This window comes from Lithobates pipiens, unplaced genomic scaffold (assembly GCF_037356315.1).
Source record: "Lithobates pipiens isolate NorthernLeopardFrog02 unplaced genomic scaffold, aLitPip1_a1.2 Scaffold_16, whole genome shotgun sequence".
Classification (NCBI taxonomy): Eukaryota; Metazoa; Chordata; class Amphibia; order Anura; family Ranidae; genus Lithobates; species Lithobates pipiens.
This window is the reverse complement of record NW_027507748.1, coordinates 223,183,654-223,201,837: the sequence shown is the minus strand read 5'-3', so window position 1 is coordinate 223,201,837 and position 18,184 is coordinate 223,183,654. Positions and strand designations below refer to the sequence as shown.

The 18,184-nt window shown below is 40.9% G+C and overlaps 1 protein-coding gene across 1 annotated transcript in view; it reads right to left on the bottom strand.

Moving 5' to 3' along the window:
* Positions 1-2,468: 2,468 nt before the first annotated feature.
* Positions 2,469-18,184, bottom strand: part of PLCXD2 (phosphatidylinositol specific phospholipase C X domain containing 2) — a 52,599-nt gene continuing 36,883 nt past the window's right edge. The window contains exons 3-4 of the mRNA XM_077481118.1: positions 9,255-9,496; positions 2,469-7,414 (exon numbers count right to left, since the gene is read on the bottom strand). Coding sequence (XP_077337244.1) covers positions 7,258-7,414; positions 9,255-9,496 — 399 coding nt within the window. The 3' untranslated portion in view covers positions 2,469-7,257. The remainder of the gene's footprint in view (positions 7,415-9,254; positions 9,497-18,184) is intronic.

Sequence of the window (18,184 nt, the reverse complement as noted above, 5' to 3'; positions counted from 1 at the left end):
AGTAAAAGAAGCATAGGGGTTGATTTACTAAAACTGGAGAGTACAAAACTTGGTGCAGCTCTGCACAGAAACCAATCAGCTTCCAGGTTTTCTTGTCAAAGCTTAAATGAACAAGCTGAAGTTAGAAGCTGATTGGCTTTTATGCAGATCTACACCAGATTTTGCAGGTTCCAGTTTTGGTAAATAAACACCATAGTCTAGTTTAGCTTTACACTTCAACATAGTCACCTTTATATTCCTAGCTACAAGGCAAACAATAGCTCATTAGAAAAAATCCACCCCTAAATTACAATAGGTCAAAAAGAGCAAAGAATTATTGAAAAAATCACAACTATTCTAAATGATTTCTACACAAAATATTTTCTGGTTTGGTCACTTTGAATTGGCTACTTACATTCCTTGGGTCTAAATCAAAACCTTTTAGGTGTCTAGAACATGGGAACTTCCCTTTCCCGCCTTCCTCCTCCCCTACTTTTAGATGTCGCAGTCCCCATTCTCTCATGATACATCACCATCCCCAAATTACTGTTTTCCATAACTAAAATGTTGATGTCTCCAATTAACCACAATGACCATTGTAATCTCTGTTGTACCATTTCTCCACTTGTTAATTGCTGCTTGTTGCTAAATGACAGATTTGTAAACAACCACTAGTAGGAGGATCACATGAGCAAACTGACCGGATATGACCAAATTGCAAACAGGTTGGGATGATTAGAGCAACCCATACCCGAACCTCATTAGGTCGACACTGTCTATGGCTGTAATGACACATGGAATGGTTACCCACAGTTAGGGACGGATGTGCATCCATGGACACTAGCCTAACCGCAGGTAATTGCTCCCTGCGATTAAAGGCAATAGCTGCAGACAGTGTCAGCCTATCATTGATTTGTACAAGCTGCCTGTCCATGGTTGATGGGAAACACCTGGCCTTAACAGTTGCAGAAATTTGCTGATCTGGGCAGTGTATAGCCCTATTCGCATGTGTGCATGAGTCCTATAACACAGATGTTCTCTCAGTTATGTTGAACAAGATATATGAGACGCCTATTATACTGCAGGGCCTTACACATTTTTATTGTTAAGAAATATTTTACTAAATTGCAAAATATAAAACATTTTAAAGGTTTTTAGTGTAGGTTGCTTTTATTTGTGGTTGTGTGCACCTGTAAGTATCACAAAAGCACACAATATTAAATGTATGCTTGTTTTTGGGGGTTTCTTCAAATTGCCAAATCAAATAAAACTTCACCTACAGATTTAGAAATGTGTTTTTTTTTTCACATTCCTAAATTCTATGAGACGTTTCTGCAGTGCAAGAAGAGAAAGTAATAAGTCTGGCTTGAAACCTAGATAGGAAAATGTGAAGCCCCATACACACCATGAGTTTTTCTGCTGAGTTTTTCCTTCAGGTTTAAAAAAACCATGTAGTGCAAGGGCCTGCCTGATTGCATACAAATTGAAACTCCTAAGGTTTGACCTCATATTATATGGTTTTGGTAAATCTGAAGAAAAAACTCAGCAGAAAATCTGATAGTGTGTATGGGGCTTAAGAGTTAGGGAAATACAATTAGCGCATTTGGACACATTGGGCTTCATGTTGTGATCAAGAAGAAACCAATCACCATCACATGAGGAAGCTCCTCTTCACCACCCTCCAGGAATAAAATTGAGCCATCAGGCACTGCAGGAGTATAGAATTGCATACAGACATTTTGAAATAATCAAAACCTGAGGACTTAGAAGGCAGCCTTGTGGCATCACACATAAATGTATGAGATACTGTATCTTCTGACCGGTTAAAGTTCACTAACCAATTAACCACTCATACTGTAGTCAGTGATTGTAGTCAATAAAGATATAAATTCTGATAACTGGCGTTAGCTAATGAGATTTCTGGTTGCTGTAGGTTGCTGTTGTTTGTAAGTTGTTATTGCTTTGTGCTGCCATATTTTATGCCAATTGGAATTATCTGGTTTGTGGGATAACGTTGCATTATAGAGGCTAGAGAGGTTTGTTTTTGCAAATTGCAATTAAACATGCAGCTCACTAAATCTGTCTCGCTGTACTATAGTTTGTTCCCAAAGACCTAATCGACAGAAGGCATTGTTGCTCTATCTTACAATGACAACAACATTTATCCCCAAGAACAGAACTCTTTGACACAGAAATTAAAAAACATAAGATACTGAAAATGCTGATTTCAACTGTTATTTGGCAATCACAGCATTACTGTAAAAACACAACTGATTTTGATTTTGTTTCTTAGTTTTCTACATACAGAATTATAGTCTAGTGTCATAGGTGACAGACTAATGTAAACCTTACCTTCACCTATCAGATTTTACATATTTAAAATGGTCAATGACAGAAAACAAAAACAATAACATGAACCAGGCATCAAGCAGTACAGAAAATCACATACACATATATATATCACATATACAAAAATCACACACCAAGTCTTTAGTAAATAAAATATGTTTTTTTTTATTGTATTTAGAGTTATTTTTTTATTATAAACTTTAAATAGCAAGGCATGTACAACTATACTAGTTTATTTACATACACAAAATATCCAAGATATATAAGCAGAAAGACCCATTCTTATGAATATCACAATTAACAAATGTTCTTCTATTTTGCTACAAGTTCACAGAGGCATCCCCAGTATAGGCTCCTAGCATTACCATTGAACAGCCTTTTATAGGATTAATTATCTGAAATTATACAACCCACCTAGCAAATGGGAAGTTAAAGGGAAGCAAAGGGTCTTTACTGACTGAAACAACCAGATACGTAGCCTTCATTTTCTAACTTCACTGGGAAACTGATAGTAGACAATTTGATGGCTGTTCTAAAAACTTCCCTGAAGCTTTTGTTTTAACAAATTCAACCCCATGGTTCAGGTCAGCTTATTTGCAAAATTTCAAAATAAAGTAACACTCTGACTTTGTAATTTACTCAACTAGAAGCCGAAGTCAAGCAAAAGAAGGCAAAGCATACAGAGAATCTTTAGTCATTTGAGTTAATACAAATTGCCTTTTTACCAAACACTTCAAGGCATAAATCCTAGCAGTGTGTAATTTGACAGTGCCAAATACTCATGTATGTTGTTAAATTAATAGATTAAAAATAAAAAGCAATGTAAACACTAACTCTTTAGGAGAAGTGTCAGCAGCATAGAGTAGCAGAGTATACTTTTTATTTTATCAACCTCCTTCCAAAGTACCAACCTCTCCACCTTGGTGCCTAGGAGCAGGACTGAACATTGACATATTGGCATGCTTCTGCTCCAGCTTTCAAAAAGTTAACATAGGCACTTTAGGGCAGGGGTAGGCAACCTCGGCCCTCCATCTGTGGTGAAGCTACAAATCCCATCATGCCTCTGCCTCTGGGAGTCATGCCTATGATTGTCAGGGTCTTGCAATGTCTCATGGGACTTGTGGTTTCAAAACAGCTGGAGGGCCAAGTTTGGCTACCCCTGCTTTAGGGGATCCGAAGAGCTGGAATATGCACGGGCACTCTATGCTTCCTTCTCACTTCTGAAAAAATAAACTTAATATTTTGTTATATTTTGCTACAGATTCACTCTAATATACTTTGTGGTGGTGGTTGTAATAAACATACATTTGTGCATATGTACATATGCAAAAACATATGGACAGCATGACAATCATAAGCTTTAACAATTCATAAGAGAACTTTCCATGGAAAGTAGCTCAAAGTGGTCTTATTGTGGCCTTGTATCTTACCTTGTGGTTCAGCAAGGCAATTGTGGTGGAATTGTTTGGCTGATATAGCTAATTTCTCTGCTAGCTCTAATATAAAAGAACTAAACAAACTACCCTCAGGCCTCCAAAGACTGGTCGAGAATTGTTTCTTGGATTTTGTCTGACATGTAGATTCCACAGTGTCCAGAACGATCTGTCCTGAGAATGAAGAAACTGTCCATCTTGAAGCACGTTCCCTACCACCATAGCCCCTGTATGGTTTAAATGCCTCCCAAATATCAAAATCAAGGAAGTTTGGATGCTGACACCAGAATTCTAGAATTTCCCTGCAACCACGGGCGGGGAATCCCTCCCGCAAAGCTATTATGTTCTCCCATGTGGGGTGGATAGGGGAGCCGCTCCGGCCGGGATTATTTACAGTGATTATTGCTAGCGGCTATATATAGTCACTGCCAATAATTGCATGAAAAATCCAACAGGCTGGTTGTGCCCAAGTTGATTGATCAATAGACTTGGGTACAATCAGCCTGCCCACATCTTGGCCAGTCACTGCTAAACTGGCAGAGATTCCAATTGTCTATGGCCGGCTTAAGAATTAATAGACACTAAAATTTACAACCAACTTTCTAGTGTCCAAAATATTTCTCAATAATCTTTGTGGTTGACTTCTGTTTACAGCAATTGAAGATGATGTAGTTTTACATTCCAATTCCAGCCTGATCATTGGAACCAACAGTGTGTTACTATAGGAAAACCCTACAAAACTGGTTGCATGGAAGCACCAATCATACAACCGTACGCTACTTCAGGCTAAATCTTTTAAGTGCAGAGTTTATTTGGAATGATTCTCTTCACTGATTTAAATAACCCATCATGCTTATTATTGTCTTGCTGTGCATCTGTTCAGCAAACTGCGTTATTCTTGGCCTTTTATGATGGGACAGAACTGTAAACTATGACATTATAAGAGAAAATAGAAAACACTTGTCCCCATGCATTTATCTTAGGTCAGAGTTTGGCACCAGCTGTGACATTTAAAAGTCTAACACTTTGTGGGGGACTTTTGTCATGCCAAATCTCAGCATATGTGTGACATGCCCTTCGATATTTAATATGTGAAAAGACTTTTAGGAAACTGAAATACATTGTTTACTTGACACTTCACACAAATTTGACTTTCCTTAAAAAATACTAAATTACATTTTACTGTATGGCATGGTTTTGGATCAGCATGTGAATATTAGGCATTTAAAAAAAATCCACATGCATTCATTATTCTTTACTGTTTCATAAAGAATTGTTTAATTAAAGTGTAAAGTCAAAATATTTTTGTTTTAGTTTGGGATAGAAAAGTGAATGGTTAATATCTATCCCTTTGTTTTCTGTGTCCCTTTAAAGAGATTTTCCTCCACTCCCAGTGTTGTGGATAGGGCTGCCACCTGTCTGGGATTCACCCGGACAGTCCGGGTTTTGAATCATGTGTGCGGGCTAAAGTCCACCTGAAACCCGGACACATTGGTCAGACAGGAACGTGGCTTGGAACAGGGCTTAACAGGAGGGTGAGGGAGTACTATGTGTGCCACATTACTATTCTCTTTGGAGTGCCCAAAGGTGTCTCAAGTGTGTTACAATCCTATAGTGTATACTAAAACAACAAAAAAAATTCTGTGCGCTGTTAAAGTATGGCTTGAAGAAAAAGTGGCAACTCTAGTCATAGACACAGCAAAAACGAAAGGAGATCTCTCCAAAGCAAGGGGAAGCAGAACAGATTATCTATTGGAATTTTCTTCCCTAATTCCTGTTCCATTGGCAACTCAAAAACATCTGCCCGGCTGTGGCACTAAACACTCCCCCTGCCTCTCTGTTTGTGGTGTCTCTATTGTCCATCTGGCTGGAAATGAGTCATTCATGCATGCGTGCTCGCACTGTGCATCAACTGAAACACACAGCACCTGGCAAGCCATGCCTTTCTCCATCCTGCCAGCTTCTGAGAGACAGCTGCATGAGCCAGTTGGTTTTACTATCCTAACCTCCCCTCTACAACCTGGAAGTTTAGCTGAACAATGCCAATCGTAGAGGTCCTAAAGATGACAACATAACAATGAAAGATGTTAAACATGTTGAACAATCAACATTTTTTTATGTTGTGCAGACATTTTGAGGTGCAGTAACCATACTGGCCCTGCTTAGGCAGCCCAGGCTTAAAAGGATTCAAGAAGTCTGACACCTGAACAGGTGGTCTGGTTGTATGTAGATTTGGGGTGGGGCGGGGCATGATCAAAGCCATTTTCAGTGACTGTAGGCATAGCAGATGTACACATTATATGGCTGTAATTTCCACTTGGTGTCATTTTCGCTCCATAAAAGGAGAATATATTTATTATATATATTTTGTCTAATATTTATTTTCTACTAACAGAGTATCACGTCCTATACTTAATTTATGTAGCAGCAGCTGATTCCCTATGGCGAACCTTGGCATCCCAGATGTTTTGGAACTACATGTCCCATGATGCTTATGCACTCTGCAGTGTGGTTGCGCATCATGGGATATGTTGTTCCAAAACATCTGGGGTGCCAAGGATCCTCATCACTATCCTATGATGATCATCCTATGGTTACTTCTCCGATATTGCACACAAATGTGTCATTTGGCATCTCCACTATCTCTTGAATGTGCTCTATATCCGAAAGGTTGAACTGATAAAAGAGTCAGTTGTTATTTTACTAGATAAAAATGACAGAGGTATGGAATGACAGAGGTATGGATAATTCAAATAGTTATAGCTGTTGCAGAAAATGATAACAGCATGTGAGCATGGCTGGGTTGGTTTAGGAAACATAAAATCAGGTAGGATATTCTTGACATCACAGTGGGAGTGGAGAGGCATGGCTTCTTTCTCAGTGCTTAGTTGCCAGCCCCTACACATTGTGATTGAGAAGGGAGCATATGGAAGTCTTTATCTCTACTGAAATCTTGGAATAATTCTTTCATATGTCAATGGAGTATAAATTCTTGGTAGCTTCCTGGAAAATTTGTTGCACTATTGTTTTTTGGCTGATAGTGTCCTCACCTTTTAACATTTTCCCCACATTTGGGTGATTCAGTAGCAAGCATTCTGGTGAAAAAAAACATGTAAATATCTTATATTTTTATATCAATCATACAGCACAATTGGACTTATTTATAAGACATTGTGAAGGTCAGCAGTATCACCCATAGCATTTAATCCAATTTCATCTTTTACCACTCTGTAGTGTTTAGCCTATTGAAAGCTGACATCTAATTAACTGGCATGTATGTTACTCTATTAACTCATAAATGAGAAAAGGAGCTTCTAGTAATCAATATCTGAAGATGATCTTTATATAACAAACATGGAAAATTAAAATGCAAGAAAGAGGTAGATGTATTTCAAATACCAGGAACAGCAATAGTAAGAATATTATCTTGACTCCTGTTATATTCCATTTTCCTTCCTCTCCACACACACGGTAAATACAGAGCTGATGTTTTTTGCTAACTGTCGTCTTTTTTGTTTCTTAGTAGAAGATAGTTTAGTCCAATTACTGTCTCTGCAAAGTCAACCAGTTCTACAAAATCTGATGTAATTATATTAACACCCATGGCACCTGGCCTCTGCATCTTCACCCAGTTCAATATCATTGGAAGATTCCTAGGGGAAAAAAAAGACATAGTGACACAACGTAATACATACAAATTGTGTAACTGTCATATTCTGTATGTTCAAAAGGCATGGCTTTGTGCATGCTATGTTGTGATATGGGTTATGGGTCCTGTTATGGTTATGGGGACCTACAAGAGTCCTGAATTGATTACCTTTACTCTAGTCAATACTATATGGTACCTAGATTACAAAAGCGGTTCAACCGAATTACAACTTCTTTGGCAAGTAAGAAATTCCCTATATTTAAATATTTTTCATATGTTTGTCTGGCATTTAACTTTAAAGTCTAAGTCCACCAGAACCAACTAATTATGTATTGGGTGAACAAAGTACAGTACAGGATGGATTTTTTATTTACGTCTGCATCCCCCTAGTGCCTTTACAATGGGGTATCCTCTCTTATGGATTATGAAGACCAGACACACCAGAAACAATCTGAAAGGATTGGGGGGATACAATATATAGCTTGCTTAGGTAAGCAGTCATTGCTCAGAATCACCACTAAATGTAAAGATCTTGTTTTACTTTAATGTTCCTGTTGAAATAATGCTGTTGTAAAGCAATACAAGCACTAATGATGTGCAGTTAATCGCAACACAATTTTTGGTCAAGGTAGATTTTACCATTAATAATGAAGAACTTGCAGGGATTTTACAGCACAATAAAAATATTTTTTTGGTGCCCTGATGTATATAAGCATATATAGTACTCAATGCCTTTGGATATATGTTCCACCATTATGTGCTGCTTGTTAGAGAGGTGCCAGTTGTGTACTGTTAGAAGAGTCATCCAGCTTAATCCAGTGTTTTTCATGATGTGGCGCTCAAAGAAAGCTGGTTGTCATTTCCCTGGACTGAACATGTGCCAAACAGTAGGACATCACTGGGGAGTATTCTCTGTTTATGATTACCACTTTGTCCAGTCACTACAGTGCTACAACCAGTAATAATCAGGGCCTTGCATTGACTTTGCATAGTGGAAACCTTAAAGCACTGCACCAACAACAAAGCACTGGATATGTGTGGTAAATAAAGGCCAAACAGGTCTCCAAAGGCAGAGACTTGAAAAAAAGTTGTTACCTCTGTGACCCGTGTTCCTACATTGCTGTGATTTACAAAGTTTCCCCAAGAAGCTTGAGGATCCCAAATCTCAAGAGTATACACTCATCTGCAGTGCAGGGTTGCATTCTTGTGAGATTTGAGTGCCTGGGGGTTACTAGATGGCTGCAAGAGAAAAGAGCAACATCACTAGCACCCAGTACCGGGATGTCATCCAGCGCCTAGGGCAAAGATGCCAAACTGCGCCCCCTCCCCATTCACGATGTACAAGCTTAGAAGATCCTACACCCAGCAGTCATCCACTAGTTAAAATCACTGCCTCTGCTCACTTCATTGGTCAGCCTTGCAATAGAAGGAAGGTGCCTTCATCCCTACAGTAAACCATCGTGCCCATGGCAACCGCTCCTCCTGCCCACCTCTTGTCACTGTCCTGCTAGCACCTAGGCGAATGAGCCAGAAGGTGGGATCTGAGGGAAGTTTTCATCTTTCACTGCAATATTTCTTAAAAATATGTTTTAGGCTAGTAACTTTATATGGAGGAGGGCTAATTAATAGAGATTACATAAATATTAGTGAAATGTCGGTCTAATTGATAATGCTTAGTGAATTTGAAATAACCAGCTTTTGAAATGCATGTTTTGCTTTTGGATACATAAAATTCCTCATAAAATTGTATTAAACAATTTGTTTCATATTTATATTATTTAATAAATAAGCAAATATAAATGATATTGGTTTACCCAGTGCAATTGTTTGTATTTAACATTTACCTGTGGACAAGAGTATTTTTTAATCCAGCTTTCAGTCCTCTTACAATGGTTTTAACTTGCGGGGTTAGAATAGCTTGCGATACATGGAAAGTCCCTCGCTTAGACCGTTCTCCAAGAGTTGTTTCTAGAAACTGAAGCAGCTTGTGAACGTTGGTTGTGTTTGCCCAGGGTGCTGGCATTTTATTTCCTGCCCATAAATAGGAGTACTCGTTCCATAAATTGTAGTGGTAGAAAACCAAAACCTTGAAAAAACAAAATGAAAACATTTGAAAAAACATCCACATTTATGCATATTTAACAGAAAATGTACAGTATACAGTGCCTTGCAAAAGTATTTTAACTTGCCATTTTTCATGTTTTGTTGCCTCACAACCTGGAATTAACATGAATTGTTTGAGGATTTGCATCATTTAATTTACAGAATATGTCCACAACTTTGAAGATGTTTTTTATTATTTGTGAAGCAAACAACAAATAGGACAAAATAACACAGAAAAAAATCAATGTACATAACTATCCACCCTCCTAAAGTCAATTCTTTGTAGAGCCACCTTTTCAGCTATCACAGCTCCAAGTTGCTTTGGATAAGTCTCTATAAGCTTGCCACATCATACCACTTGGATTTTTTCCCATTCCTCCTTGCAAAATGGTTTCAGCTCCTTTAAGTTGGATAGTTTGCACTTGTGAACTGCAATCTTTAAGTCTGACCACAGATTTTCTATTGGATTGAGGTCTGGGCTTTGACTAGGCCATTCCAACACATTTACATGTAATCCCTTAAGTGTTGCTTTAGCAGTGTGTTTGGGGTCATTGTCCTGCTGGAAGGTGAACCTCTTTCCTAGCCTCAAATCACAAACAGAGTGGTACAGGTTTTTCTCAAGAATATCCCTGTAATTTGCACCATCCATCTTTCCCTCAACGCCGACCAGTTTCCCAGTCCCGACTGCTGAAAAACACCCCCACAGCATGATGCTGCCAATACCATGTTTCACTGTGGGGGTGGTAATCTTTGGGTCATGTGATGTGTTGGATTTGTGCCAGACATAGCGTTTTCTTTGATGGCCATTTGATGGTCTAATCAATGGCTTTCTTCAGGCCACTCTGCCATAAAGCCCAATTCTATGGAGTGTATGGCTTATTGTCATCCTATGTACAGATACTCCAATCTCTGCTGTGGAACTTTGTAGCTCCTTCAGGGTTACCTCTGTGCTGCCTCTCTGATTAATGCCCTCCTTACCCGGTCCATGAGTTTTGGTGTGCGGCCGTCTCTTGGTAGGTTTGCTGTTGTGCCATGTTCTTTCCATTTGGTTATGATAGACTTGATGGTGCTCCTAGAGATCATCAAAGATTTGGATATTTTTTTATAACCCAACCCTGACTTGTACTTCTCAACAACATTGTCCCTTATTGTTTGGAGAGTTCCATGGTCTTTGTGGCAATGTTAGGTCGGTGGTGCCTCTTGCTTAAGTGTTGCAGCCTCTGGGGCCTTTCAAAAAGGTGTGTATACAGTGGTGTGAAAAAGTGTTTGCCCCCTTCCTCATTTCCTGTTCCTTTGCATGTTTGTCACACTTAAGTGTTTCGGAACATCAAACCAATTTAAACAATAGTCAAGGACAACACAAGTAAACACAAAATGCAATTTGTAAATGAAGGTGTTTATTATTAAAGGTGAAAAAAAATCCAAACCATCATGGCCCTGTGTGAAAAAGTGATTGCCCCCTAAACCTAATAACTGGTTGGGCCACCCTTAGCAGCAACAACTGCAACCAAGCGTTTGCGATAACGTGCAATGAGGCTTTTACAGCGTCCTGGAGGAATTTTGGCCCACTCATCTTTGCAGAATTGTCCTAATTCAGTTACATTAGAGGGTTTTCGAGCATGAACGGCCTTTTTAAGGTCATACCACAACATCTCAATAGGATTCAGGTCAGGACTTTGGCTAGGCCACTCCAAAGTCTTCATTTTGTTTTTCTTCAGCCATTCGGTGGTGGACTTGCTGGTGTGTTTAGGATCATTGTCCTGCTGCAGAACCCAAGTTCGTTTCAGCTTGAGTACACGAACAGATGGTCAGACATTCTCCTTCAGGATCTCTTGGTAGACAGCAGAATTCATAGTTCCTTTTATCACGGCAAGTCTTCCAGGTCCTGAAGCAGCAAAACAGCCCCCGACCATCACACTACCACCACCATATTTTACTGTTGGTATAATGTTCTTTTCCTGAAATGCAGTGTTCCTTCTACGCCAGATATACTTGGACACACACCTTCTAAAGAGTTCCACTTTTGTCTCATCGGTCCACAGAATGTTGTCCCAAAAGTCTTGGGGATCATCAAGATGTGTTGTGGAGAAATTGAGACGAGCTTTGATGTTCTTTTTGCTCAGCAGTGGTTTTCTCCTTGGAACTCTGCCATGCAGGCCATTTTTGCCCAGTCTTTTCCTGATGGTGGAGGCATGAACGCTGACCTTAACTGAGGCAAGTGAGGCCTGCAGTTCCTTGGACGTTGTTGTGGGGTCTTTTGTGACCTCTTGGATGAGTCGTCGCTGCGCTCTTGGGGTAATTTTGGGCGGCCGGCCACTCCTGGGAAGGTTCACCACTGTTCCATGTCTTCGCCATTTGTGGATAATGGCTCTCACTGTGGTTCGCTGGATTCCCAAAGCTTTGGAAATGGCTTTATAACCCTTTCCAGACTGATAGATCTCAATTACTTTCTTTCTCAATTGTTCCTGAATTTCTTTGGGTCTCGGCATGATGTATAGCTTTTAAGGATCTTCTGGTGGACCTTACTGTGTCAAGCAGCTTCTATTTAAGTGATGCCTTGATTGTGAACAGGTGTGGCAATAATCAGGCCTGGGTGTGGCTAGAGAAATTGAACTCAGGTGTGGACAACCACAGTTATAGTATGTTTTAACAAGGGGGGCAATCACTTTTTCACACATTGCCATGATGGTTTGGATTTTTTTTCACCTTTAATAATAAACACCTTCATTTACAAATTGCATTTTGTGTTTACTTGTGTTGTCCTTGACTATTGTTTAAATTGGTTTGATGTTCCGAAACACTTAAGTGTGACAAACATGCAAAGGAACAGGAAATGAGGAAGGGGGCAAACACTTTTTCACACCACTGTATGTAGGCAGATCATGTGACACTTAGATTGCACACAGGTGTAATTTGACTTCACCAACTATTGTTGACTATTGTGTTCTGATCCATCACATATAATTCAGATAAAAAAAAAAACATTGAACTTAAGGCTGTAATGTAACAAAATAGGTAAAAAGCCAAGGGGGGGGGGGCGGTTAATACTTTTGCAAGGCACTGTATATTATTAGGTGAGAAAGCAAAGGATGAAAAGCTAAGAGGTATAGGGTGAAAGTGTTTCCTAGTGTAGTGCTTTCCTAAGCGTACCCCTAAGTGGGCCAGAGTAGTAAGATGATGCTGTGTCAGAGGAGAAAGATGGTAGTAGCATGGCTAAGCAACTCCATCATCTTTTATTGGCTATTAAGAAGACACGTACTGGAGGGAGAAGAAGAAGAAGATGCTGACTAGGAACAAATGTATCAAGTGTGGTCAGGAGAGTCTTCTCATGGTTTGCCACAATTGCCAGGCCATAGCCTTGTCCATTTGCCCATGTGTTATCACAAAAGCTGGTGTATTGTTATAGTTGCTTGTGAATTGCTTCAACTACCTATGTATATGTACTGCCACAGTTAATTACTATTGCACCATGGCAACTGGTACGCCACATTTTCATTTTGTGGCTAACACCATATGCTAATCACACATGCCACCTAGCAGTTAAACATGTTTGAATACCACGTTATGTGCTACCATTCATCTCTGCCCCACACAAAACTGTTTAAAGATGCCCGGGTATGCACATAGGCTCCCCGCGTTTAATTAAAATCAAAACTACAGGGTCTACACAATTCTATTTTATTATCTTATTGTCCCATACCATCATTGAGTACAGGTGTAGATTTCTGCAAGCTGAACAATACAGATTTTAAGCTACAGGCTAAACAGAAAAAAAAACAGATATCTCCTTCCATGCTTATAGAGTGGATGGATGAGGCCTATGGGCTATTGTATCCTGACAGCTGGCACCACCACCAGTCAGAAACTAAAAAGTGACTTTAGCTGAATAGATACAGGCACTGTTAGGCCATTCATTTTCCACCAATTCCTTCAACAAAAGTCAACTGCAAAAACAACTTTTATCAATAACAGCATTGCCAACATCCCACTGAGTGAATGTCAGCCAATTCATGCGTGTATGGCTAACTTAAGAGAGAAAGACTTCTTAGCTGTTTCTTAACATACAATGACTTGATGTGAAAAATAATGTGCTGGCACTCAAAAGGGGGTTTATTATGCAAGTTAGACCCCTTTCACGCTGAGGCGTTTTGCAGGTGCTATAGCGTTAAAAATAGCGCCTGCAAAGCGCCCTGAAACAGCTGCTCCATTCACTCCAATGTGAAAGCCCAAGGACTTTCACACTGGAGTGGTGCACTAGCAGGGCATTAGAAAAAGTCCTGCCAGCAGCTTCTTTGGAGCGCATTAGGAACAGTGAACTCCTAAAGCGCCCCTGCCCATTGAAATCAATGGGCAGCGCCGCCGAGCCTCCGGCAAAGCGCCACTGTAGCAGCACTTTGCGGGCGGTTTTAACCCCTTTAGCAGCTGAATAGCACCGCAAAAATGACTGTAAAGCGCCGCTAAAAATAGCAGCGTATTACCGCCGATGCCCGGGGCGGTTCAGTGTGAAAGGGCTCTAACTAACAGAATAAGGCCCAATAATTGGTCAGCCTGTCATTTAGAAAATGATTTGTAATCAATTCTGTGTGTCTTTGCAGCCTTTGCACTTGTAGTCAAAGACAGATGGAATTAATAATCTTGCTAACATATTTGACAGATTTAGCATTGCAATAGATTTGCATGTAAAGCATGTAAAGAGCAAAGAATTCTCTTGTGGTATGTTGACAATTGGCACAGTGGTAGCAGAACACTGAGGAATGTATGCATCAAGCCATGTCTTATTGTTCTGGATTTGTAATGTCTCCACTGCAGAATTTCTCTCAAAGAGAAAAATGTACCCTGGTCATGCAGGCAAATGTGTTTGTGGAACAAGGAACCTATGCACATAACCTTTTTGTTCAAAATACCTTATTGTAGTTTCTATTGGGGAGTGGGGATTTGACTGGAATGGAATCAGCACCATAACAGTAAGTACGCAAATGTATTTTCCCCTAAATTGTGCTCAAAGTGTATGTATGGCCAAAACTTTTTGTAGCTTTGGGTATAGGAGGAAAGAGTTAAAATCCTTATCAGATTTATATAACAGTCTCTGTCCCTGCTGGGTAGATACACCCTCTTATTTGGTCCTGGTAACCATTGTCACCAAAACAAAAAATGAGGGAAAATTAAAATCTTTAGAGTTGTCACTGGAACAAGTGGTCATAAAGCTTCCGATGGGGGCAATAAGTGAAAGAAAATCTCCCTGAGTGTGGAGGAGAAGTGTAGAATGTAGTGTGTAGTGCTTATTTTTCTGAACATGCAAAGTTTCTTATGCACTTTCTGAGCACCTAGTTTGGAGCAAGCATGCAGATCAGGACTTAATTCAGACTTTCCCGTTCTAGTAACTTCAGTCATGGCTAGACAGCTAACACTTGAGAGAGGTCACAAATGGCAGTATCCTTTAAGCCTGACCTTCTCTATTATTAGCCCAAGTCTTGGCCCTTTATATATATCATTCTGTTACGGAGAGATTGTCTTGTCAATGTAGCTAAGATTGCCTGCATATTCAGGAGACACTCTGCAGCACTTGCTACAGTGAGACTGTACCCTAGTGCTCAGTCTGGACTTCATGTCATCACATCCTGAAAACAGAGTTTCCAGGACATAAAAGTGAAGCAAAGCATCTTTTTAAATGTAGTCGAAAGAGCCAGGGTTTTGCACTAAAGTCGGGTTGTGTTGGACTACAAGTACCAGAAGGCTGTAGAAGAGAGAACAGGATGCTGGGGGAGGTGAAATAAAGCCTGTGTGGGGATAGGATCACATCCACGGCAGATCCAGCTGGATGGTGGCATGGAGCGACGTGGGGTCAAGTGCTGGCCCCTGAGCTAGACTCTGCAGAGGCCTGCTGTGGGGCCCTCACACCACTTTTCAACCTAGTCGGTCGCTGGGATTGGTGAGCGGGGACTTGCCCATTCATTCTATACCAAAGGACACTGCATGCAGACTCTGTTGCCTTATTCACTCTGCCAAGCTTGCAAGGGGTCCTTGTCACACTTTAATCCACACTGAGAGAATCTAGTCTGCCAAGATTACAAGATTGTACACATCTTAAAGAGCTAGCTGAAGACAAAAGCCTTCCTCTACAAAAGGACTACAGAATATCCTCCCGCCCCCAGAAAGCATAAGAACATCTGGTGTCTACCTAGGCCCTTACAGTAACCAATGACTTTATTTGTTAGAGACTAGGTATAAAAACTTTAAAGTATTTTGTTTAGTGTGAATTGAGAGTTTACACATTACTGGGACTGTGGTGTCAGGGGATTACAAGGGAGGGGTTTGACGGAAGCATAGTCACTCCTCTAACCTTTTTGGGCCTGTAACCATAGACTCTATACAGGGTTAAGTCTGGCTGGTTATATGTTCTTGGAGCATTCTAATTGCTTATTTCCTAAATGGGTTTGCCATCAGCTCATTGATTGTGACTCACCTATCGTATGTTACAAACTATTTGTTGTTTAATTCATTGGCATAATTCTATCAATAAATACAACTGGTATACTTTACATGTGTCTGTGCCTTTATATTCTTGTGCCTTTAAATTCTTTTCTATTTACCAAAAATGTTAGAACCCAGAGTGTCAGAGGTGTCAGAGGATTTGCAAGGTCAAGGCAAACAATGGGGTAAACAATCTTTGAGCAGCCCCCGCCGGGTGGCTCATGCGGTATACTCCTCATAGGTTGTTTGAGCAAGTTGTGTGAAGAGCCAAGAGATGAAGAATGGCCACCACCTGAGGCAGAGAGTAGGGTGGCCAAATGGAGTTTTACACCCTGGCATTGGGTGGGCTGAAAAAAAGGTCCGCCAGTTAGTGGGGAAGGCTGTACTGGTGCATAAGGACCACCCTGTGGATATGAGAGCCGAGCCTGATGTTGACTGCACCTATGCCCTGTTGGAGTGGCAGGTGAGTATACCGGTCAGGTTTCAGAACGATGTTGTGAGTTTGGCCACAGAGTTGTATGTCCAATAGCATTACTGTCAGCAGGAGATCCCGAGGAAGAGTGCTCTCAGTTCAGGTCAGTAGGCCCAGCTTCTAAAGACGCTGATGTCCCAGCTATTGGCATGCCACCTGCCTCTTTCTACTCTGACATTGGCAAACTAGTCAAAAGCCTGGTAAAGAACAGTACCATTTCAGCCCATCAAGGGTACAGAAAGCTACAGTTCTTCTCAGGGCTTATTCCAAATGCTGGAGGAGAAGAAAGGTTTGAGAGTTGAATTGATCAAGCCTTACAAGCAGTAGAAGAGTGGAGTGTGCGAGAAGTGGTGAAGAGACAAATGATAGGTAAGAGTCTCAGGAGCCTTGCGGCAGATGTCATACAGAGTCTGCAGAGGAAAAAGCTGGATTGTGTGGACATGGTTTACATTGAGGCCCTTTTTGCCGTTTTGATGTATAAGTTTGCCTGATCTGATGTACAAGTTTGAGCACACCCACCAATACAGGGGAGAAAGACTGATTATTTTGTCATCGTGGACCGGATTCTACATCAGGTCATTCTGAAGAAGGGGATCGACCATTGGGATGCTGACAAAGTCATGCTTGAAAGAATTTTGCAGGGTGCCAGGCTCAACCACCCAATTGTATTATGATTTCTACTCAAAGGAACGCAGGTGGTCCTCACCTATCCTGAAATCATGAAACTGGTCAGAGAGAAAGAAGGGAAGGTAGAGACATTGACACCCTGGCAGTAGTATGCCCTAGGCCCCTGGGAGCTGAACAGGATTCTATGCTAATTGGAACTAACACTGAATTGGTAAGAAGATAGTCCCACTGATAGGAGAAGATGGCTCAGTACCCAACAGGATACATTCTAAACTGCACCGGGCCTTAAAATGGGTAGCCCAAGAACAGAGTGCCATGTAGAGGAGGTCGGAAGACTGGAGATTGGCAGCCAAGGGAAAGGTGTTACAACCTGGGGTGGTTGTTTGCATGAAGGCAACTGTCAAGCTAATTTGGAGTCAACCGGGCCCCTTTGTCATGCTGGAAACAGATACACAAGCAGGAGTTGTTGAAGAGGAGGGGTCCTTGAGCTTGTATCCACCAAGGCTTTATCCTGGAATGGAAGGAAGGTACCGATCAGCAATGTTACAGACTATCCTATCATGATAGGGGCTCACATGTTGGTGGGACGAGTGAGTGTGACTACTCCTTTGACACCAGCTGAAATGGCAGAAAGGAAAGACTATCAGAAACTAAGAAGTGAGATTTTGTCCTGCTCAGAAACACTACCTCCTTAATGGCAGAGAAGGGTAAAACTGTCCAAATAGGAGAAGAGCTTTTCCCGGGATGACTTTGATGTGGGGTGCACTAAGAGCGTCCAGCACCGGATTAAGTTGCAGGAAGACAAGCTATTCTGAGAAAGGGCCCCCTATTGTGGTGGTGCGAAAGAAGAATGGGATGTTGCGGATGTGTATTGACTATCGGACCCTGAATAGGAGGACCATCCCCGATCAATACACTAACCCCGCTTTGGGGACGCCCTACAGTGTCTTTCTGGGACAAAATGTTCAGTGTGCCAGACTTGAAGAGTGAGTACTAGCAGATACCAATGAACCCCCCTGGATGAGGCAAGATTGAAAAAGTCTTTGGAAGACTTCACAAAGAGGGGTTGAAGTTGTCTCTGGAGAAGTGTCAATTCTACAG